Genomic DNA, 23,029 nt, shown 5'->3' with positions numbered 1-23,029 from the left:
CCAGATGCGAGGGTAAGGTAACTTGACACACAAAAAGGTTGGCAGCCGCAGCACAGGCACAGCACAGGCATCCATCTCTTTTGTACTGTACCTACGTACAGTTGCAAGTGGACATCCACCTCATCCATGGGGACCAGGGAAGGGAATGCAGGTCTGGCGCGGGGGCGGCTGTAGGCGTCAACTGGGGTCGAAAAGGCAACATCGACCGTCATTATCTCTCCTGCTCGTCCTCGACTCTTTTTATTTCCTCTTGAAGAGATTTCTCTCCTTTGTGTCGGCTAACGCGCAAATCCCAAGCCGTCTATGCCGAGAGGGTATGTACATGTAAGAGGTACTGATAAGGTGCCGGAGGAGACCCGGTCAGGGAGGCAGGTGACTGGCAGACCGAGTCGACAAAAGGGCAGCTCCCAAAGTACCCCCGTCACGAGAGGGTACTTCTGGCTTGGCGGAAAATGCTGTGTAAACCGCCGGTCGGTTGAGGTATCGACCCTGTGGCAGGGTACCTCGTACTAGGAGCTTCATTTAAACATGGCGTCGTCTCCTGGCTCGTTCCTTATCAGTCGGTCGGCCACTTTGTTCGCCGAGTGTCGTCACTTTCCCATTACGACCAACGATCCAGTTGTTATCTTTCCCCTCACCCTCCAATTCCCTTCCAAGGCATGGCCTGCAAACCCGCCTCCAGACTCTACAGTACCGAAGGTGTAGACTACATCCATGGAAGAGGCCCCCCAGTTCCACAAGCTTCTTCCCCGGGTCTCCATTCTTTCTACTCTTTTCCATTCCCCTCTTATTGTAAAAACTCTGATCCCCGTGCCAGGCCAGGTACTGTAGGTAGCCAGCCCCCAAGTGTCGCAGCCGTCGAGACCAATCGCACCCCGCCTGGATAAGGAAAAAGGAAAGGCATTCTGCTTTTTGATTGATAACGAGCCGCCTTGTCCTATCGGAGCACCCACCGGCACAAGGTGAATTGTTCTTTAGGTGGCTAAGTACGTGGTACCGCCTCTTCAGCGCCGCAAGTCGGACCCCTCATCATCAAGGTTGTTTCGTCTGCTGGGTCATTCTTTTTCGGGAGCTACTTGCAGCACGTTGCCATTCTTCCCCTGCTCTGGCTCACACTCACAACCTTTCGGGCCTCATCGACGCCATCACGCTTTTGGCCCCCGGCCCCAGATCTGAGCCCTTTCACACGCCCTACCCGGACAGGCCAAGACTGGACTGGACAACCAAGACACCTTGGACGGGACGAGACGAGACAGGAAAAAGACGTGCCCACGACATCCATCGACCCTCGTGCGCTTGCGCTTGCGCTACAGCTTATACCCACCTTGTTCGTGCTGGCATGCTCGTTCGAGGGCCGCTGATATCCATACACCACTTGTTAGTCCCTCGTACGCCTCGCACCATCAACCGCACGCCATAAACCGGCACCACCCACCTGTCCTGCGCTGGCTGCTCCCTACACACACCGACTCGCTCGATACCTGCTTGCTTGCCTGCCTGCCCGTGTATCTCATACTTACACAGAGCCCAATCTATTATCCTGCTCCTCAAATACCTAGCTGCCTGCAGCAAGATCGACCTCACCGGTGCAACGGATCCCCCTTGCTTTCCTCGACCTCGACTCGACTCAACCTGACCTTGACCCGCTGGTTTCCTCAGTTCATCTGCCGCTTCGTCTTGACTCTCCTCTTGCTGCACACGGGACCCTGATCTTAACCGTCGAGGGACCACGACTCCGCTCCTACTAGGACCTTTCAAGACCAAGTCTTTCAAGACTCCCCTCCTAGACGCCCTCCTAGACGTTCCCCAAATCCACCTTCACCCACAACTGCACGTCTTGCCAGGGTTCCCCTTCGCCCTCTGTTGGCCCCTTCGAAACCCACCCACGAACTAGGGCGCGCAGTGGACGCCTGGGCGCACACGCTGAGCGCAAGCCTGGCGCAACGCCGCGACGGAGCATCGTGACCTCGTTTTCTTTACTGGGGTTGTCGAGTCGTCGCCCTCCCGTCTTCTCTGCTTGTTCTCTCCCTCCCTCTCCCCTCTTTCTTTTTCTACCGTGCTCCCCACGATCTTGTCTGCTTTCTTTGCTCCTCGTCAGCAGACTCGACTCTACAACCGACCTCTGCGACTACTGCGGCATCCTGTGCACTGCTGATTCCGCATCTGCACCTGCATTGGCTTGTCTTGTCGCCCTCGGCGCACTCTGATCCACCACCATACGTTCATTTTACGTACAGCTTGTTGCCATCTGTGCCTGTCTCTTGGTCGTATGAACTCTTCTGGCCGTGTTTGCTTCGTCTCCCCCACCGGCCTTCCGAATCCCACCCCGACATACTGCACCGGCTTGGCTCCATCCCCCCGGCTTCGCCCTCGCCCGACTAATAAAGTCCTGCTGCCAACTCCGCTCCGTGCCCGGTGGCACCAGCCCTGAGAGAGTTCCGAACTGCGACTCTGCAATCCCTCCTCCTCTTTCTTCTTCTTGGACCCTGAGCGAAGCCTTGCTTTAGCATGCCCGCTCAACTAAACGGGTCTATGACCGCCAGCATCCCCATCCGAATACCCGGCGACCAGACCACCGTCCTCTGCAAGCAGCACAAGCACTCGCGATCATCATACTCGGAGTCCTCCCCACTCGCAAATTCTCGAAACAATTCCCTAACCTTCCGCCCCGTCAAGAGGCTAATGTCGAATCCCGACAAGACTATTGCCGTCATCAATGCCAGCGGTCGGCAGGCTGCGTCGTTAATTCGCGTAGCCACCGCCGTTGGCTACCATGTGCGCGCACAGCTGAGGAATCTCGAGGGCGTCGTCGCCGCTGAGGTTTCTGGCAACCCCAACGTCACTGTCTTTGTCGGCGAACTCTACACGAGACACAGCCCTTCCGAGGCGAACCGCGACGTTACCAAACATGGTCCTCTGGCCGGTGTCGGCGTCAACTACGAATTGATCGCGAACCTGTTCCGTGGCGCCCAGCTCGCCTTCATTAACACCACCTTTTACGGCGACGAGATCCAGATCGGAAAGGCGCTCGCCGATGCCGCTAAGCGCGCAGGGATCCAACACTATGTGTACTCGTCGATGCCCGACCATGCCGCCTACAACCCTGAGTGGCCATCACTACCTCTCTGGGCCGCCAAGCACGAGGTCGAGCAATACGTTCGGAAGCTGAGGCTTCCCTCAACCTTTGTGTACACCGGCATCTACAACAACAACTTTACATCACTCCAGTACCCTTTGTTCTGCATGGAGCTGCAGAGAGATGGGTCATTCAAGTGGCAGGCGCCGTTCCATGAAGACGCCAAACTGCCTTGGCTAGACGCTGAGCACGACGTCGGCCCAGCTGTCCTTCAGATCTTCAAGGACGGTCCTGCCAAGTGGCACGGAGAGCGTATAGCACTTGCATACGAATATCTCACTCCCCGGGAAGTGTGCCGCCTCTTCTCGCGGGGTGTTGGTCGTCCTGTGCGCTATGTCCGAGGCCCCATCGAGATTAAGGTCCGAATCCCCGAAGGCTACCGGGAACAGCTTGTCGGACTGGAGCAGCTCTTTGATCCAAATCGCAAGGATGCCCGCAAGCAGCCCCCCTACTTTGGAGACCCCAGGGTGGAGATCAGCTGCCCAAGCGAAGCTCTGGAGCTCTGGGAAGGCCCTCGAGGAATGGAGGAATATGCGCGGGAGATGTTCCCACTGGAAGAGGAGGCCAATGGCTTGACATGGATGCTAGATGACGACGGAAGCGACGACGAGGATGTGCAAGTCGCAGCAACCTCGGTTGAACAATTAAGAATCCACAACGGCGACGACGACAGTGACGACGATAATGACGATGGCCTAGTTATGCGAGGCAGCCGAGGGCGTAAGCGGGACGAGGAGGAGTGGTTGGCATAGCGAACATGCTGACCATGAATCAAGGTCTCAACCTTGGCGACAAAAAGAAACAGAAAAGCGCGAAAGACAAAAGGGAAAAAACGGTGATCTCCAGCCTCGACTAGAAGCCCGTTTCAGGGACAGGAGGCGGAGCGGACTGGCGGCATTGCATTTCGGCGGGAGTTGTGTCATTTGATTAAGGGGTCCAGAGCAAACTGTGTGTTTTCTGGAGAGGCGTCATTCAGGTGGTTGATCTGGGAACCTATACGACTTTTTATCATGACTTGGCTGGTGTCTCGAGTCAACGGATGACTTTGGAAAAAAGAACGAATCAGCGTCTGCCCTCTCTCCGTGTTCCCCGGTTGCCTCTGTGCCTGATGTTTCGTCTCCAACATGTGTTATGAGGGTTCAATGTACTCACGACTGTATCACCACGCTGATATGCCGTCAAGGATTGGACATGCAGAGCAGGTTTGATGCAGGACAGGACAGGGCAGGGCTTGTGATGAAAGAAGAGAGAAGGATAGCGCAAACAACAAACACGGAGGAAGAGGTTGGCACACATGGCTCATATACTTTGCTCCTCTGGCTTCCAGCTAACCAATTCGGAGTAACACTTCAACTCCATCCAATGCCTTGACAGCATGGACTTATCTCACCTTATCTGCCCTCCTCACCGGACAGGACACACCGAGCAAGTCTGGATTTTGTCTTTTTTGACAGGCGAAGTGTAACATGATTATATAGGCGTCATGTCAACTCAATTGATCACCTCCCCGCATGCCCTCCATATCGTCCAGCCTCCCTCCCGCTGGCGCCGCGTGGGGCCGCTTGCCGAAGCGAACGCCGCGTGGGGGGGATTTCTGGGGGAGGACATGATGATCCCTTATCTGGGGGGATTTACGAAATGCTGAGGGAAAATAGAAAAAGGTGGTCTGGTCGTTATCTCTGTGGCGCCCCCTGGCCCCCCTGCCCGGGCAGAGTTGAGCAATGAAGAAGCAGACGATTATCTTGGCACGACTCCTGGAGGCTGCCCTGTACAGCTCATCAAGCGAGGTTCATGTTGTTGGTGGTGTTGATGGCTTAAGAATTATGCTTTTCTATTTCCAACAATTGAAGGCTGCCGTCCCCTGTCTGCCGGAAAAGCTGGAGTTTGCAGCCCTTATCGAGTTGGAGGGTTTCTCATTACCTACTCGGTCAACCAACAGCCGGCTTTGCCTTGACAAACCCCTTGCTACCTTGAGGGAACCTCCGACGGAGACTTTTCTTGTCCTGTGGTGATATTGGCACGGTGTTGGGGCTGTTCACTTCTACCCTGCACTTTTATATGGAGGTCAACCAAAGAAAAGCCAACTTTCCGGATGTGCGAGGAGTAATTGCTGACTGACCTGGGACCGGTGAGACAATGTTGGGTTACAGAAGAAGCAGATGGGTGACACAACAGGAGTGAATGGTCCTCCCTGGGCAGGCATACTCATGCGTTGTGGCTGTTCGGACACCCATCATGAGGGTGTCCAACTTGATCAGTGCAGCGGGCGCACTCCAGTTTCAAAACGGAAACGATTTGCCGGATTAACTACAAAGCAGGCCTCATTGACGAGTTGGAGGAGCCCAATTACAAGGTTACGCTCGTCTTGATACAAGCTGGATGTTGTTCGAGGACCAACACGGCAGGTGGCCTCCATACCCCACACACTGAGTGACAAGTCAACACAATCAAAGCAACGGTTTGATAGCGACTTGACAACGCATAACCGAGGCAAAAAGGAAACAAATGCATGTCCAGTCACGGAAACAAGGAAAAGAAGCAAGGAGATGGTGTAAACAAGGGCAAAAAGGAATGCGTAATCTGGGAATCGAACCCAGGGCTCCCCGACGTTACTCGAATGGCAACGGAGAATTTTACCACTAAACCAATTACGCCTTTGTGGTGTTGTATGATGGCAGGTTCGGAATTACTTCCTATGTCGAACATGGTGCCATGTGAGGACAAAACTCGCCCACCACCCAGCTCAACTACCTTATCCTTCTCTAAAGATAACTAAGGCACTCCGATAAGTTAGACAAAGAGAACTCTAAAGTGATATTTGTTGTATTATACTTCATGTACATCTATCTATCATACTTGAGAGGAGTTAGGTAACGCTCTTGTGTTCTGGTGCCTCTTAACTCGTGTGCGTGCCGACCTCCCAGACTTACGACCAAAAGCTAATATCCATCCTACACTCGCATTTGACATTCAAATATGTTGATCACTTCTACTGTTGAAACAACATGGAAACTTCTCAAACACACAAAGTGGTCCTTGGAACCTCAACTCCCCCATTACCTAGGATATGCTGAGATGGATAGGACCGACCCTGCAGGCTGGGGATGCAGCGCTTCCTCGCGCAAGTCTTCCAACCGGCTTGTCGCAATAGAACAACACTTGTTCTACAGATTGGAAAAACTCTTATGTTTCTACCCACACATCTATGTATTTGCCGTTGCGCTTGTTGCGCTGTTTGCTACAAAGCAAACCTGAGTGAGTGCGTCAGGCCTGGGGATCTGAAGGTATAAATACCCTTCGTCCCTCGCACTAGATCTTGAAAAGTCAAGCTGCTCTTTATATATTAACCATGCCCAAGTACCTCTATTATATAACAAGAATGCCACAACATATATATTCTTTCCTCTCTAGATGTTATCTCCCATGGACTGGCCCCATCTTCGGGACGAGATTCTGCGTTCAACCCCCGAGACTACAAACGCTCCGCTCTCCTGTACCAACTGTGATGAGAACATGGCACCTCCGTCTATAGATATCTCGTTATGAATGGCACCGCTATCAGCACGCACACCTCGCGCCAACACCAGGACACCCATGGCTCACCCCGGGTCTCTTGGCATATATTTTGACAGCTGCTACCTGCAGGAAAACGTCGTCTTCCTGGCTCGATAAGCTCCCCAGCTTGGTCATGATGCCGCCCAGGAGCACACGTTCACGCTCCCAAGCCTCTGCGCCCAATCTACTCCCAAAGAACCAGACCTCAATGCCGCCACCATTACTGAGGCGGCAGCAAAGGCTTTAGAGATCACACCTCTGCCCTAGACGGCCCGTATAGCAACCGCGAGGTCATATATATCTTCGACAACCCACTAGACAATGACCATCGTGGTGTTAACAGCCAAGTGTCATTAGCAATTACTGGCTTGGAAATTGCCGAGAGCACCGAGTATCTCGACCCGGGGCAATGTGTGCTTGGACATCTGAGCCGTCTCAACCCTCTCCCTGTCGAGAGCATCCCACAGTTCACGCGCATATTCTGCCTCGATCCAAGCTCCATCACCCCGGACGCAGAAGCGACTGCCGGCCAAGCGACCCCCCCTTGTCTCCGCTGCGGACTTTTCGTCGTGCCGCTTCAATATATACGTGCCAGGCTATCGCCGGCAGGGAAACACCGTGGCCCAAATTCCCATCTGGTCGATGGGTGTCTGTGGGATGGAAGCAGAGTATCACCCATACCACCAAGGAGCTCTAGCGGCACTTGACCCAGCGCTCTGGAAGAGATCTGGTCGATCAGGTTGTGCGCCTGCTGATCAACGCCTCTTGATACCAGACTCCTAAAGACATGGAGTATCACACACGCGGACAGCCCCCTTGCTTTATTGGACGGCTCTGGGGATTCATAGAAGACAGACAACAGAAAGACAACAGGCGATGGGCAACAGCCAACGGAGAATGGCGCCATCGTATTCAAGAACTGCAAGATCATCGGCCACAAAGCTGCAGACTGTTCCAACGAACTTGTTCGAATCCGCGGCGTATATAATCAGCAAGACCATGCGAAGCCAGGATGCCCCGATCGTATGTGTCACAAATGTCATCAAGGGGGTCACTATATATCAGAATGCAGAAAGACCTACTGCTTTCCCCGCAAGGCTGTTAGCTATATATATGATGCATGCCGCAACTCCGTACCAAGGTGCAACATTGCGGTTTTCCATACCACAGGGTCGAGTTTGACACCGAGCTCTTCCTCCACAGGATTGAGTCTTTCCTGATGGACTATATACTCTAGATGAGACCGATAGGCAATGATGGAACGGGAGTAGCCGTGCCAGAGGGTGTTACACCATCGCCGGGAGCTATTAAGGTCGCAAGCTCGAGGCTCAGTGAGTTGAGTGTCGTTCGAGGCGGCCATGACATATCTGGGTTTCTCGGTGCATTCGAAGTATAGCTCTGTCTATACGTTTCAGCCGCCTGAATCCATGGCGATTCGGAAGCCAGTAACCTTGCATCGTCCGCACAATGTCTTGGGGAGGTAGACGTCGGCGGGCTCAGTCGATACCTTGACAACCGACAAAATCACGAGAGTTACGAATACAGTCGTCTGGCGAATCTCATTGACAATAACTCATCGACAACATTTCATTAAACATTATCATAACATGGATCTTATCCGGAACGCCATCAGCCGCTCGCAGCTTCTCTAGTCAGCTTGCTAGTCCTTATTAACGACAACAACCATAACAAATCATTATCGGCAGAACCCTAGATGACAGAACACGATCGCGTTCGTCGAGCTTGTGTCTTTGGCGGAGCAGCTCACTTGCTGGAACGGTTACGAGGAGTTTCGCCCAAGTTGACTGGCTATCGGCGTGGAAACTCTCACTGACCGTGGTGGCCCCCTTCCCCTGTGACTTTCTGATTGTTTCGGTGGCTCAGGGCGATGTAGACGTCGATGGTCTCCTCATCCTCAAGGCTAGAGAGCTGAGCGATGATTACCTCTATAGATTAAAGTCGAGCATTAGCCAATATGATCTCAAGATTAATAAACAGGCCGTGATTGACGGTGTACTTACGAGCCTCTGTCTCGCCCAGATAGCTACCCAACTGGTCTGTAGCGGCCTCGACGAAGGCGGCGAATGAAGCCTGGATACGCTCTGAGCGTTCGACCAAAGTTGTGTGGTCAGAGTCTAGAATGAAGCGGTCGAAGAAGTCGTCGAGCACCGAAAGATTCTCGAGGATCTCATCAAAAGCATTTGCACTCTGATCTTCCTCAGTCAAAGCCTCGGCTCCGTCACTGGCGGGGGCGGGTTGACCAGTCGAGGAGTGACGGCTGTCAACGCTGTCAACAGAAGAGCTACGGCTGCTACCAATAGAAGATGGACGACTGGTTTCCTCGTTTCGCCTGAGGATTTCGAGAATCGTTCGGGTAAGATCTTCGAGCGTTCTAGATATGTCGATGGTCAGAGCCTGCTAACGGAAAATAGCGATCTGTGTAAATACACACCTGATTTGCTCGGCCTGTTCGATCACCCTCTTCTCCACCCTCTGGAGGAGAACTGCCAGCTAGTGATCCTATCAGCGGGAGATCCATGGATCAGGCGATGATAGTCGCATCCATACCACTTCCAAGTTATTGTGAGTGACGAGAGTAGCAACGTCAAGCTGACTAGGGTCGGCAACAGAAAGCCATTGCAAAGCCTGCGTCACGTCGAGATCTGGCGCAGGAACGCCATTTTCGGCGATGGGCTGGTCGTTTGCTCGAACCGTCGACTCCGTTGGCTCGTCCATCGTTGCTGTCAACAGTTGTGATCGATGATGGCTGTGATGTGATATATGGAATCCAACGAAGCAAAAACGTAGACTGTGGTGAGAAGGAGAGAGTAATTCGATCAAGGGAGATTTTGAGGCTTTAGAAGCAGCTCGAGAGAAAGTTGCTTGGTCGCTTCACTTCTATCGCCGGTGCTTGACAGCTGGTGGTCAGTGTAAGGGTGAGGGCTAGCATCTATTAACAATAGGAGCTAAAACAAATAGACATAATTCATTTCTACTTATACTATATGGAGGTAGCCTAAATCTCGGTATTCCTAATCGCTTAAGCAGCCTCCCTATTACTCTCCTTCTCTCTCTGTACCAACAACTTCACTCTTGCGTAGTCGTGGGGGGTAATAAGGCCCTGAGTTGCCTCGTGCAGATACTTCACAAACGAGAGTATTTAAAATCCCCCTGAGAAAAATGATCGAGTCTCAATGCCCAAGCCAGATGGACCAAAAGACCCAACTCGCCAAGGCTTAATGCTACGTCATAGGAAACTTCATTGAAATCGTAGTTTAAATAGTAATGTGTTTAATTAAGTATATACAAGTTGAATGGTATCGAATTTTCTAGCCAATATCCCCAGAGAATGTCTACGTTATGCGTGATCCTTAGTCCAGACGTTGCAATGACCCAACCAATTAACTCCATGCTGAAAACAAGCCGACCCAGTAATGTATCCATCATTCATGTGTTATATATCCCATCATACTGTATTTAATATCAACCATAGATGTGGCTGTTGCTGGTAGGCAGAGGTGATGAGTTCCCTCCTGGCCTCTGCGCGGGTTCAGTACCGAAACTGGCCGGCGGCTCAGTTGCCAGCACTTGTCCTCCTCCCAGTGGCCGATCCTGGAATCTCGGGTCCAGCGAGGTGATGGGCTTGGATATCCTCATCACGCGCTTCAGCTCTTCCAAAGGAGAGGTTGGTGTAGGTCCCACCACCTGGACTTGGGGAGGCGGGCTGTTCTTCTTTGGGATCACGAGCTTGGACAGGGACGAGAAGGTCTTGGACTTGGGTGCCTCGGGAGCGGGGACTGGCTGTGCTGGCTGGAAGTCGGGCGACAGTGGAGCGGGAGAAGGGTTGCGGCTCCCGACGCGAGAGCTCGGTAGGCTGCTGGCGGCAGCTTCTGCGACGCGCTTGGGGTCGACGCTGGAATCCTCGGCCGCGTTGAGGTAGGTCTGGAGGGCGTACGAGTCGGGGACGTTGGGCTTTGCGCCCTGGCGAGGAGGAGGAGGTGGGAGGTGGCCATCGGGGGTGCGGCTAACAACTCGAGGCATGTAGGCGGGATGTGTGGGAAGGGCGGCGTTAGGCCCGTTGCTCTTCGAGTGCGGTGCGTAGTGGTAGTTGACGTTCGCTCCGGCTCCTCGCCTCTCTTGGTCGACGGAGTCGTAGTACTGGGCGTTGGTCAAACCGAGGGAGTTTGTATGGCCGTGGCCGAAGCTATGATGGCTATGGTGGCTGTGGCCTGTTGGGTGTCGCTTGTGACCATGAACAAAGTATGAAGACTTCTGGATACCGATACCGTAGCCGGGGTGGTCATGCATCTGTCGGTCAGGCTCAGGAGTCTCAATCTTGATAGCTGCTGCTTGGCGTCGAGATCGACGACAGTAGATGAACATGATGCAAAGAAAACCGGCCAAGGCAAGACCGCATCCCACTGCGATACCGACGATGGTGCCGGTGGTCATGGCACCAACAGGGGCTCCTCCATCACCAGGAAGCGACTCGTCGGTGTTGGGGTCAGTAATGTTGACAGTTGACGCTGTAAAGATAGTCCCGCTGAGACCAATCAAGTCTCCTTGGTCGGGTCGTTGCTTGCAGCCAGCCTTCAAGGCAATCAGAACTAGGAGTGTGTTAGTGGAGAATGGGGTTAGTGGTCAAGGCTGATAACTCACAGTTGGCGAGATACTTCTGACTGGAGGTTGACTTGAGACAGCTGATGCAGTCCTTGTAGCTGGCACTCTCAATGATGGAGTTCTCAGCCTTGCAGTAGTCGAACTGGTTGTCTTTGTTGGCCTTCAACAACGAAGTCTCCAGGGCATCCTCAAGAGGTGCACATGCACCATCGATGTTACAGGGGGAGTTGATGGTGCCAGACGCTACCGCATCGGGGTAAGAGTAGAGGCAGACGTCAAAGGCATAGCGAATGTTGTCTTGATGACAATGTTAGTAAGTTTCTCGACCAAATACATCCTTCCCTCTCGACTTACACAGGAACCAGAACACATCGCTCTCCTTCTCCCAGGTAGCATCGCTCTTCTGAAGACAATTGAGGCAGTTCTTGAACAAGATGCCCTTCCCTGATGAAGAAAACTCGTCGTCCTTGCACACGATATCGGAAGAGTTTGTTTTTGAGAGGCTCGAGTCTGATGAGGTAGAGTTGGATCCGACAGAGCAGAGAGCCGCACACTCAGAGTCGGGGGTGAACTGAAGGGCGTGGGTAGAGGAGAAGAGAAGAGCGGCAGTGCTCAGCCCAGAGAGGAATCCCCGCATGTTGAAGGCTTGGACAGTATTCGTCCACGGGAGAGGCTTGGCGGTTTTCGGGGAGGCTGAGGCTTAGTAGAGGGCGGGTGAAGGCTGATCACGAGACGACTCCAAGCATGGCAGGCCGAGCGACGGTAACCTCTCAACACCACACGTCCGACAATAAGAGGAAAGAATCGACCTGCGATGTGAAAAAGGTGAAACGACCAAGGAGAAAAGTTGCCTCGAAAGCCAGCAAGGTCTATGCAGAATGAAGTGGAATAAATGGCCTCGAGTCGGGTCGTGTGGGCTTGATGATTGATTTATCAAGACAGCGAGAGACATGGTTTACACCAAAGTGTTGCGCATGGGCGGCTGGGAAAGGCGGGCAGATTGCCCAGGATCAGAGATGGGCTTGCCACATTTGGCCATCCAGCTCTCGCCTGCGCGGCGGACTGGATCTCGAACGGCCATATCATAGGACAGGTCATGGCAAGGGGAGGGAAATAAAGTGTACAAGTGAGTCGGCCGAGAATAGAAGCTTCAAGGGTGGGCGTCGCCCAATGGCGTCCAATGTCTCGGACAGAGTCCTCCTTGCCACCCAATCAGCGCCCTTAGACGACCGTCCTCAGCGGTTAAAGACTCATGGGCAGCAGGGATGGCGATGGCGCCACAGGCAAATCAGAGCGACAGGACAGGTCCTGCAAACGCCGGCCTGTTTGCGCGGCCATGCTTTTTTCCATGGATGTTTCGTTTGCCTCTCCACTCGCCTACGATAAATGCTTGCCTCGAGTGTTGAAGCCTGTTTAATGCTGGTCCTGAATGTCATTTATCCTGGATTGCGGGGAACAGATATGCAACGTCATGATTCAAGATGTAAGAAATATTAGAAAAATTTTCAATACTCCTTCTCCTACGTCTCTTTGTTTGAAAAGACGCTTGTGTAACTTACTTTTACCATCAATTGATTCCCTTCTTGATCATCAAACTTGTGATCCTCTAAACGGCGCATGTTTCCCCGCTTCGACTAACTTAGTCCGTTTCGCGGACGCTGCCGGTTCTTCCAAGCGAGCCTCACAAGCGCCCAGATTGCCGCAGACGCGCAAAGACCCACAATAACCTTCTGCAGAAGCCGCCCGCCCAATGGAATCGTCCTGAGGAATGTGATAGTGACAAGAGCTGCATGCTCTAGACTCTCGGCTCCGTGGGTTTCTTTATTTAGCAACAAGACGATGTTTGTGTTTTCTGCAGAAGCGATCTTGCTTTTCGCTCTTGGTTGCAATCGGCTCATGGCTTGCCTTGGCATGTCATTGTCGACTGACCAAAAGTATAATAGAGTCCCTGTCTTCCCCTCAGATCTATTGTTTCACGGATGACCATATCCTAGATGGCAGCACCTTTTTTCCCTCAGTTCTTTAAGCTTCCCAGCCTCATCCCAGTCCGAAAACTCACATGGCCTGTAGGTGGGGCATCCCCGTCCAGTTGGCCCAAGTGTTCATGACTTGCTCATCGCTTGGAGCAAGAGATCGTTTGGGTCGGGTCATCTGGGAGCAAGTCCCGGGAGATTGTCCTCTGCCGTGTCGTCACTGGTGCGAATCTTTCTCCCGGTGTCTCGGGGATCTTACCTGTTTGTGGATATAGTTGTCTCCTTTTCGTCCTTTGGGTAAGTTGTCACCTTCTCATAGGGGTTTGAAAACTGCCTTGAACCCTGTCTGAGCTGCAGTGAGCTTTAAATCACTGGTTTGGGCCTCATTCTTTGTATGGGGACTCAAAGGGTTTGCCTGTAACTTTGAGATGCTGGTGATGATGATTTCTGGCCCGCCCAACCCCTCTCGGCTGCAAAATCGTAGGTGGAGTCACCAGTTGCCAACTGCTCGACTCTAGGGTAGCTAAGTTTTCAGGAGGAGTTGGTTCCGATCACCTTCCCCCTCACTGTCTCCAACATCATCTCCAGTGATATTGAATCCTTGGTTGATGCTGATCGCGGGAATAATAAAAAGGGAGTGATGGAAAGGAAGTGATTCTTTTTGGGGGGCTGCTGGATTAGTAGGTGCTGAGACCAATGGTGAGCGATATCGCCAATGACTTAGCGAGTTCCCACAAGAAGTGTCAATACTGTCAGATTAAGGATGAAATGGATACCAGTTAACCATCACAAACATTTAATGTATCGCACATGTTAAACATTACGAATAAGCAGATATTCCGCAAAGGTGAGGATTGTGCACAGGCGAACTCTGAAACGCGTCAGAAATTACATGCCCCCCAATGGGTAGCTGCTCTAATCCCCAAGATAGGTCATCGTGGAGTTGCGCTTCCACAGAGCCAGCGAAACTGGATACTATGCGTATGAGACATGGCAGAGACGCAAGGAACCACAAACAGAAACAGTGCATTCAATTACTCAGAAGCAAAACCAGGAGTCAAATGCCGAATGGCGTGCAGAAGTTGGGGGCTGTTGGTGCTCTCGTTACCATCCCGCTGGAACGGTCGCCAGTTGGGCCAACGGTTCCGACAGTCTGGGAGGTCCCGCAGACTAACCGTGAATACATCCGACGGTTGGTTCGCTCTGAATTTGACATGGATCTACGGGCAGTAGATACGAATTTGACTTCATGGTGATAAATTTACACTTTGCGCGTGCCTTCAACGTTTTTGGATGATGCGCTTGTGGTTTGGTGGCACTCGGGATGCAGTTATTCGCAATAGCGGGGATTGGATTATCGTGGAATCCTTCGGCATCCCATTTCACAAAATGACCCATTATGTTGGTCGTAGCCAATGATGTGTTTGCCAGTGAAACGCGGAATTATTATACGGCATTGTTCAACGTTAGATAAGTTGACGTGTTACGCTGGGTAGACATTTAATAGAGGTATTTGCCCGCATGTCCATCCACTTTTGGCCGTCCTGACGGGAGAGACGACCTCAAAACAATCAAATAGCCACACAACCTCGGTCGTCGGGGCTCCAAAGGCGACTACGCAGCATAACCAGGAACTACGCAGTGAGCAAACAACGGGAGTCTTCCGCACCCACAAGGCCACTCCAAACCCGTTTCCCATGGTAATAACCTCTCCTATCAAACAATGACGGGTGCGGACGGGATGAAAGACCAACCCCGCCCATCGCCAACCGAGAATCCCATAAGCACCAGCCATGCAGCTCTTTGCGCCATACTGTCGCTAAAGTAGAGCCGAACGACTAGCGATACCTAAAACGAAGCAAACAAAGTACGGCGGTAAGGAACATGGAGACGGCTTCATGAGTTCTGCTCTCTATTGGAGTGAAGACGTCGAGTCACGGGCGGCGCCAGCCCCCCATTTAACACACCTGCGTGGATTTCTGACACCCCTGGAAAAATGCCTTGGAAGCCGCAACGAGGGCACCGTGGTTGCGCCGTTCATAGATCACATGGTCGTGGCCTCCTGTTAATGGTATGGAGGGATTCAGTCGAGCTAGCGGTCGGAGGAGGGCCTCGTTGAGCATCATGGCTCCAGATATAAGGCGAGAGGAGAGGATGACGATTTGCTGACCGTCAAGTGGGCGGGAAAATGAGACATCAAACGGTGGAATGCAACATTCATGTGCATGGGCCCCAGAGTCCAGAGTGAGTGGAACTTCCAATGGATGCGAGTTAAGCATGGAGGGCATGGTGTTGGCAAGGAGCATGCGCGGTGAGAGGGTCCTGGCGTGGGCAGAGATTATCACCACAGGGTGTCAAAGTCGTCTAGCCGAATGACGGGCGGCGTTTGTCGCTGGTGCCGCGTGGCGGACCACCAATAAGCGACGGCAAACGCCGCCTCGTCTTGACGACGTTTGACGCTACGACGTGATGGATGAAACGAGGCCCGGGGGTGGTGGTCGTGATATTCCCGATTCGTCCTAGTTGGGCTGTCGCAATGCGTCGAGGTACGGAGGAATATGTATGTGCCAAGCGACCCCGGCAACAAGCGGTAGAGTGCCTTGCTTGTGAAGTCGCAACGTCCAATCGAGCGGATGAGTGAAGAAAAATCTGACGGCGTCGTTTTCAGGGGGGGTAAGAGAAGAACTGATGATGCTGCCTGTCAACCTTGTCATATCACTCTAGTCTATAGTGTGTAGAAAGAAGCGCACAGTTGGGTGGGAAAGGACATGGTATTTTCTAGAATAACATGCCAAGAGCCGCCTTCTTATTAAAACGGACTCTGGGGAAGAGTCGTGATGCACAAAAAGCTTGGGTGGCTGGTGTTGAGGCGTTTCATGTACAGGAACGGAGACTTTGTGCAACCTTGGGGAGTAGATGGCTTTCGCCAAGGTGGTGTTGCGGTCAGGAACGAGACAGAACGGTCCTCTCGGGAGAGATATCACTTTGTCCATTCCATTCCTTTTACACAGGGCAAAGTTGAAAAATCTCGACATATGCAGCCACTATGCATCCATGTTGAACCTGTGACTGGCCAAGCGACCTAGAGCAGTCCTATTGTCCGCCCGCATCTCTTGGAGATCACCACATGTCGGTTCGGGATCCCTGTAATTGGCCCTTGCCTACACGTACCGTGGCCAATCAAAGGAGCCAGGATCTACATCCAGCGATGAAAATAGGAATAGCGCGTTCGGGAAGTGCGGGAGGGTCAGACCCGGGCCCTTGTCGCGGGGTTCCTCAGCGCTTAACGCCCACTGTCAATTGGGCTGCTCGCACTGGCACATGCACCCGGTCGCTGGAAGCGGGGTGGCCAGCAGCGGGCGCTGTGCAGAACCGACTGCAGCAAGGACCTATCCCTCTAGTGGACCTCGACCGATCATTCGGTCTGGAAGCCTCTCTTGGAATTTCAGAGGGAAGCATGGAGGGCGTGTATGTGTGTCTGTGTGTGGAGGAGAGAGGGGCAAGAGCGAGATCCTTCGCCAAGATCAGCTCACAACGCCATCCATCAAGCGCCAATCTCCCATCCCCAAGCGTCACCCAGCAGCCCAAGGGTAAGCTAGACGGCTTGGACGGGTGCTAATGTGGTTTAGTCGGGTTGATAAGGCGCCGCGAGCACTCAACGTCCTGTACTGTGTCAACGGTCGTGTCCAAGAGGGCTCCCCCCTTCGGACCCTTCCAGCCCCCAAATCCTACCTGATATACCGGCGCGCCCTCGTCGTGTGCGCTAAATTAAGCGCTCCTACGATTGTTTCTTTCATCGTTCTTTGTTCTGCTCTTTCGGCTGTCGTGTGTTTTTACATGTTTGTCTACGGCTTCTCCTTCTCGGTGACTGTCTCCGTTAATCCTTTCTCAGGCGCATCGCTCGCTGAGCTCATTACGGCTCCGGGTGTGGGCATTTCAGGCGTTGCTTGGCAGGGAAGACCGTCGTGTGTGGCTGTTGCGGGGTTCAACCAGTCTCTCGGTATCGTATCGCCAACATGAGGATTGGGTGTCTGCAGTTTGCGCCCCAGGTGGGAGACGTCGATAACAACCTGAACCGCGCCGATGCCGTCTTGTCGCGCGCGAACCCCGAAGGCTTGGATCTTCTTGTCCTCCCCGAGCTGGCTTTCTCTGGTAATTTTGTTTGCGGAGGCGGATCATGTCTGGAGAGCGGACGAGGCTGCCTCGACATCTTCCCCTTCGCCCCCAGAAAGTTACCTGTCGCGTGCGTATACTAACACCATCCAAGGGTACAACTTCAAGTCATTACAAGACATCACACCGTTTCTCGAACCCTCCGGCTCCGGCATCACCTCTCTCTGGGCTAGGACCATCGCGCTCAAGTACAACTGCACCGTCACCGTTGGGTACCCGGAAAAGGTCGACGTCTCGCCTAAGTGGCCCACCGGCCCCGAGTACTACAACTCGCTGATCGTCGTCAACGGAGAGGGAGAGACCATTGCCAACTACCGAAAGTCGTTTCTGTATTACACCGATGAGACGTGGGCGCTAGAAGGGAAGGGGTTCTACGATGGCTTCATTCCTGGGCTCGGACGCACTAGCATCGGTATCTGTGAGTATTTCACATGTCATTTTGATTTTGTTACTGACCATCTATAGGCATGGATATCAAGTTTGTTCTTCTCCTTACCATCACTTTGACTGCTTGCTAACCGTTAATAGCCCGTATAAATTCGAGGCACCATGGCATGCATTTGAATTCGCCTTCCATGTCCTGGAAGTGGAGTCCAACCTGGTCATCATCTCCATGGCTTGGATGACCCGAGAAGAACCTCGCCTGTTTACTCGCATGCCAAACGAACCCGACATGGAAACTTTGACCTACTGGGTAACTCGACTGGAACCTCTTATTCGCTCTGACAACGATGACGAGATTATTGTTGTCTTTTGCAACCGTTCCGGCAACGAGGACGAGGCTATGTATGCCGGCACTAGTGCGGTTATCGGCATTCACGAGGGCGAGGTCAAGGTTTACGGTCTCCTGGGCCGAGGAGAAAAAGAGCTGTTGGTTGTGGACACGAGTAACTCACCGTACGCGAAACTCGTCTATCGTCCAGATGCTGGTGGTTCGGGTATGGAGGCACCTGGAAAGTTGAAGCGAACCGACAACGCCAACCGCGACAACAACTCCAAATCCAACGACAACAACCAGCCTTCGTCTTCCGGCAGTAAAGAACCAAGCGGAGAGGGGGAGGACGCGGGAAACAGCGCGACTAGCCCGCAGGACTCGATTAAGACGCTCCAGCGCCGAGCATCCTCATCGACACGGTGCACGCTCCCTAAGGAGGAAGAGAAGATGCCACCGAAGAAGCGCCATATCCCTTCGTCCATCACGATTCCTTCTGCTGTCCCCGACCTGGTCAACACCACCTCTGCTCGCTCCCCATCATCGGCCTCTATCAATATTCCTACGCCGTCTGCGCCAAGTCCAACTCCCATGGCCGTTCGCCCTCGACTTATCATTCCCGAATCACCTCCGATTCTTCCTCACCAATACCCGCCGGATCATCCTATGAGCGCCGCCTCACTCAAGTCTGAGAAGTCTGAGAGATCTGTTAGGTCTATTCGACCTCGGCTTATCATTCCTGAATCGCCCCCTATTCTCCCCTACCAGTATCCGGCGGATGTTCCCATCAGCGCTGCTTCACTAAGATCAGAAAGATCAGTTCGATCTTTGAACTCTAACTTCTCGGATGCATCTGGAACTACTGTGCGAAGCAACCCACGACCGCCAGAGGAGAGCACGCCTTATCCCGATAGCGCAAACCCCCTGAGCGGTTACCCGTCAAATGCGTTCCAGTCGGAGAGGAGGATATATGACGGCCATATGACGGTAACCGGGCCAGATGATGGGGTTACGCCTTCTTTCAACTTTGATGACATGTCTCCTACATCGCCCCGTCGATTCTGGAGGCCATCAGATACTCCTCTCCGATCACCACTTTCAGCCGCATGGACGCCTGGTACCGCGATTGGCAGGAAACCAGAACCTTTCCCCTGGCCAGAGATTATCAAAAACGATACCCCCACTCTGGCTGCCAAGACGGCCAAAGAAACCAACAACAAGGCTCTTAGTCCCAACGAGCTGAAAACTGCTACCCCACACTATGCGCACTCCAACGCCTCCTCGAACCGAACCAACAGGACGGCCATCTCGGAATTTTCCGAGTTGTCTAAGGGTGTGAAGAAGTCGAGTTCCAAGCCGGACGACAGCTTTGATAGGCCGTCATCCCCTAAATCACGAAATGCCAGCAGATCGGGGATGAGGGATAGAGCTGAACCGACTCTTGAAGTTGGCGAGATTAGCACAACTATTACGCAGCACCTGGAGGGCATCTCTCGACGCGCAGAATCGATGAGCAGACTTCGATCACGGTCTGCTAACCGCACTCCTATGAATGATCGGTCTCACGCTTCAAAGTCGAGAAACGGCAGTAGGAGTCGTCCTGATTCTGCTAAGAACAACCGAAAAGAGCATCAGATGATTCCCGTTGCCGTAAGTCCGAGCATTCTCTGGGATGAGGCTCAGCACCCACCTCAGTCTTCCTCGCGACCAGGTTACCACTCGCGGAGCCAGTCTTTTAACAACATCAACGCTGTCCTTCACTCTGCCAATGGCGACCGATCCCGAACACCAGTCGCCACCCACTCGTCTCAGCAAACCAAACGCAGGACAAGTCGAGGCCGAGCTTCGGAGCCCAAGGTCGCTCCAACTAACGCCATGTATGGCCCAGTCGCTGTACCTGCCGAACGTGCCTCGTCAAGTGATTCGACTCGCAACCAAGTGTTGCATAGCAGAACTCGCACGAAAGATCGAAACTCTCGAACCAGAAAGAGCTCGTCTGGTCGACATGGACGAACGCCGTCCCAAACCGCCATGTCCCCTGAGATGGCCGCCGAGTTCGAGCGAGTTGAAGCTATCCTTTCCCCAAGTTGCCCTGTTCATGGGCGCTCATCTTCAAGTGCTGCCCGGCATAGTGACTACGGCGCTCCCGCGAATAATCTCCAGCTACCTACAAAGCTCTCTCCAACATCGCCTTCAGGCAAGTCAGACTCTGCTGCCTTTGCCGCCCGAGTCGAGCGTTTGCAACTCGCCGACTTGGGAGAGAACATCGAGAGCTATTATCTGATGGGAACCGGCATCATCACTGGGGGAAAGCCTGCCGCCGAGAAGACTCTTCAGGTATCTACGAAGACTGATACACCAGCGGCTAGCGATGCAGGCTCCCTTGCTGGGACGCTGCAGACGCTTTCGACTCCAGGCCGATCACCTGAGACGCCTGCTTCTTATTTTAACCCTAGCACACCCAAGGCCATGGTCCTAAAGACCGATGACTCGGATGTGGACTATTTCCCCAACGGGCACTTGAACGGCGTTGCCCAAGCAGACCCTGTCAGAGTCTCATGAGACCTGATGCATGCTTGCCATTGTCCGTTTCGTTGTTTTTGCATAATTGTTTCGTCACAGTCCTTTTTTTGTTGTTGCTGGCTGCAGGATAAGCGGGATCGTTTGGATGTTGGGTTGGAAAATAGGTAGATTCATGACAAGCGTTGATTTCGCTGCCCTCGCGAGAAGTTGGCAGTTCTGATACCAATCATGACAGCGATCATGGCATGTCCCGGATGGAAACAGGGATCTCGGGTCGCGTCTTGGCGCTAAAGATGTCTCTGATCCGTCTGGGATTTCATTTGTTGATACCGGTTGGACGGCGATCTTGGAGTTTTGCCAGCACACGTAGTAGATAGATAATGACACACGACATTACACTGGATTTGCGCAGCCTAACTTTATCAAATGCCATTACTGAAATTTGGATTAACCCTCCATAGCCTTCCTCTTGTCCTGCTTCTCCTTCTCCATCCTCACCACCCCCTGAACAAACTGGTTCGGGAGATCCAAGATCTCTCGTTCACCCGTCAAGACTCTCCCAGCTGTGTCTAGGTAGACTTGAACAAATTGGTCCCACAGACCCTGGGCGACTGGGGACTCTTGCAGTGGCCTTGGGTAGTATGGGTCGTTGATGCTGAAGGCCTCAACTGCCTGGGCGATGCCCTCGGCGTCCATGGTGATGGCCCTGACCTGGTTAAAGTCAAAGAGCCAAAGAACAGTCTTTCGATGATGGAAGTCTTCCAGGTCATCGCTAGGGGGCCCGGTCCAGGTATTTGGGGGCAGGGCAGCGATCTCTGCGGCGCTCATACTTGGCAGAGGTTCCGTGACGCTCCCGAGGGCGAATTCCACATCCCTCGCATTCGTCCTCGCCCCCCAGTGCATCACCGCAAGGGCAGTCGCCATTCCCGAGGCGATCTCCGCCACCCCGAGACCGAGCTCGACGGCATGGTTTAGGTGCATTTTGAAGTTTCGAAGGGAGAAGAACATCCCCCTGCTTCCCCCCCTGTGATCCAAGGTAGACTCGCACCAGGCAGTCCTCGTTCGCCGGATCATGGAGGGCTTTGATCTTGCCCGACTCTGCGCAGAATCGCTCTATGAGTAATCGTCGCGTGATCTCCGGAAATGGGAGTATCCTCTCAGTACAGAGGCCCAAGGTGAGTAGTCGACCGAGCTGGGTGCCTAGAGGTGGGTCTTTCCCTGACTGATGAGGTAACGTGAGGATATTAGACTGGGTCATGAGAGTAGTTAGACCAAGAATAGAGTCGTTATGTTAAATATTGAGGATCAATTGGAAAGGATTATGATCGTATAATCTAATGCTGCGTAGAATAGATATGTGATTCTATAAAACTCAGGATGTTGAGTATTAGAGTCATTGCCAAGGTTTCGAGATGCATAAACTTAGGATTCATGGACCACAAGGCGAGTGCTCCTGGTGCTGTAAAACTCAAAGTGTAAACAAACCGTATCCCATGCAGCATCAGACAACAATCCCAATAAAAGAGCTCATTCCCATATACAAGTTGTGTCAAAGCCTACGCTCCCAAGGATCTGTTGGCATCAACACTGCCTTAGACAAGTCATGACGCATGGCTCGAATGGTCCAGGATACAGTAATTGATTAGAAGGTCATATCCATTATCTACATACCACTAAGCCAAGTCCCTGGCTCTATCCCACAACACTGTTAAAACGAAAAAAATCGCAAAGGATCTAATGAAGATTGGTTGCGAATATGGATGGGCTCAAGTGAAGCCAAACTCCCCATATCTAGCATGGTGCTTGAGATGAACCGAACATTCTTCTGAGATCATGATGTACTTGCAAAGGAAGGAAGAACTATTACAACGTAGCTGCTAGCTCCTCTTACTGGCGGCAGAAGTTATGTATTCTAAATTGAATCTACCTAAAACTCATTTGCGCCGTCAATGGCACCGGGGAGAGTGGCTTAATGAGCTGGGGGAATGTGGTTCAAAGCGGAGTAGTCGACGGAGGGAGCCCGGATGCCTCTTCTCCGGAAATGTTGTGGGGCCTGGGGGCCGAGTGTTGCCCGTGTTGCCCGCCGCGATGTATCTTCCAATCCAATGACTGACGAGATAGCCTACCTGTTGGTGGTAGAGAGAACTGGGTGTATAAACAAGAACAGGCGACCAAACAAGTGCGTATGAGATGCGCATCGATGTGTAATGCTGTGAATTTCTCTTGCACCTTGACCGCATTTAGAAATACGGCGCAATTTGGCAATGGCAAAGTAGCTTTCACGTGCATAAGTGGTAGATCAGGCGAGCAACTACTATCGATAGTGAACAAGGGCTA

The 23,029-nt window shown here is 52.7% G+C and overlaps 5 protein-coding genes across 5 annotated transcripts; 2 read left to right on the top strand and 3 right to left on the bottom strand.

Annotated features, from left to right (window-relative positions):
* Positions 1 to 2,508: 2,508 nt before the first annotated feature.
* NCS57_01130700 (uncharacterized protein) lies at positions 2,509 to 3,888 on the top strand (the record flags this gene model as incomplete). Its single annotated transcript, XM_053061027.1, has 1 exon — positions 2,509 to 3,888. One exon carries the CDS (start codon positions 2,509 to 2,511, stop codon positions 3,886 to 3,888), a length of 1,380 nt encoding a protein of 459 aa, XP_052909413.1.
* A 4,630-nt stretch (positions 3,889 to 8,518) lies between these two features.
* NCS57_01130600 (uncharacterized protein) lies at positions 8,519 to 9,427 on the bottom strand (the record flags this gene model as incomplete). Its single annotated transcript, XM_053061026.1, has 4 exons — positions 8,519 to 8,637; positions 8,713 to 9,083; positions 9,144 to 9,202; positions 9,260 to 9,427. 4 exons carry the CDS (start codon positions 9,425 to 9,427, stop codon positions 8,519 to 8,521), a joined length of 717 nt encoding a protein of 238 aa, XP_052909412.1.
* A 747-nt stretch (positions 9,428 to 10,174) lies between these two features.
* NCS57_01130500 (uncharacterized protein) lies at positions 10,175 to 11,948 on the bottom strand (the record flags this gene model as incomplete). Its single annotated transcript, XM_053061025.1, has 3 exons — positions 10,175 to 11,298; positions 11,351 to 11,608; positions 11,666 to 11,948. The coding sequence occupies 3 exons, from the start codon at positions 11,946 to 11,948 to the stop codon at positions 10,175 to 10,177; spliced, it is 1,665 nt and encodes a 554-aa protein (XP_052909411.1).
* A 5,352-nt stretch (positions 11,949 to 17,300) lies between these two features.
* On the top strand, positions 17,301 to 20,731 carry NCS57_01130400 (CN hydrolase domain-containing protein; the record flags this gene model as incomplete). Its single annotated transcript, XM_053061024.1, has 4 exons — positions 17,301 to 17,436; positions 17,552 to 17,875; positions 17,923 to 17,935; positions 17,986 to 20,731. The coding sequence occupies 4 exons, from the start codon at positions 17,301 to 17,303 to the stop codon at positions 20,729 to 20,731; spliced, it is 3,219 nt and encodes a 1,072-aa protein (XP_052909410.1).
* A 408-nt stretch (positions 20,732 to 21,139) lies between these two features.
* Positions 21,140 to 21,673, bottom strand: NCS57_01130300 (DUF3669 domain-containing protein; the record flags this gene model as incomplete). Its single annotated transcript, XM_053061023.1, has 1 exon — positions 21,140 to 21,673. One exon carries the CDS (start codon positions 21,671 to 21,673, stop codon positions 21,140 to 21,142), a length of 534 nt encoding a protein of 177 aa, XP_052909409.1.
* Positions 21,674 to 23,029: the final 1,356 nt, after the last annotated feature.

Source organism: Fusarium keratoplasticum, chromosome 9 (genome assembly GCF_025433545.1).
Source record: "Fusarium keratoplasticum isolate Fu6.1 chromosome 9, whole genome shotgun sequence".
NCBI lineage: Eukaryota > Fungi > Ascomycota > Sordariomycetes > Hypocreales > Nectriaceae > Fusarium > Fusarium keratoplasticum.
Note: the sequence above shows the minus strand (reverse complement) of the source record. Positions and strands in the feature narration are given on the sequence as shown.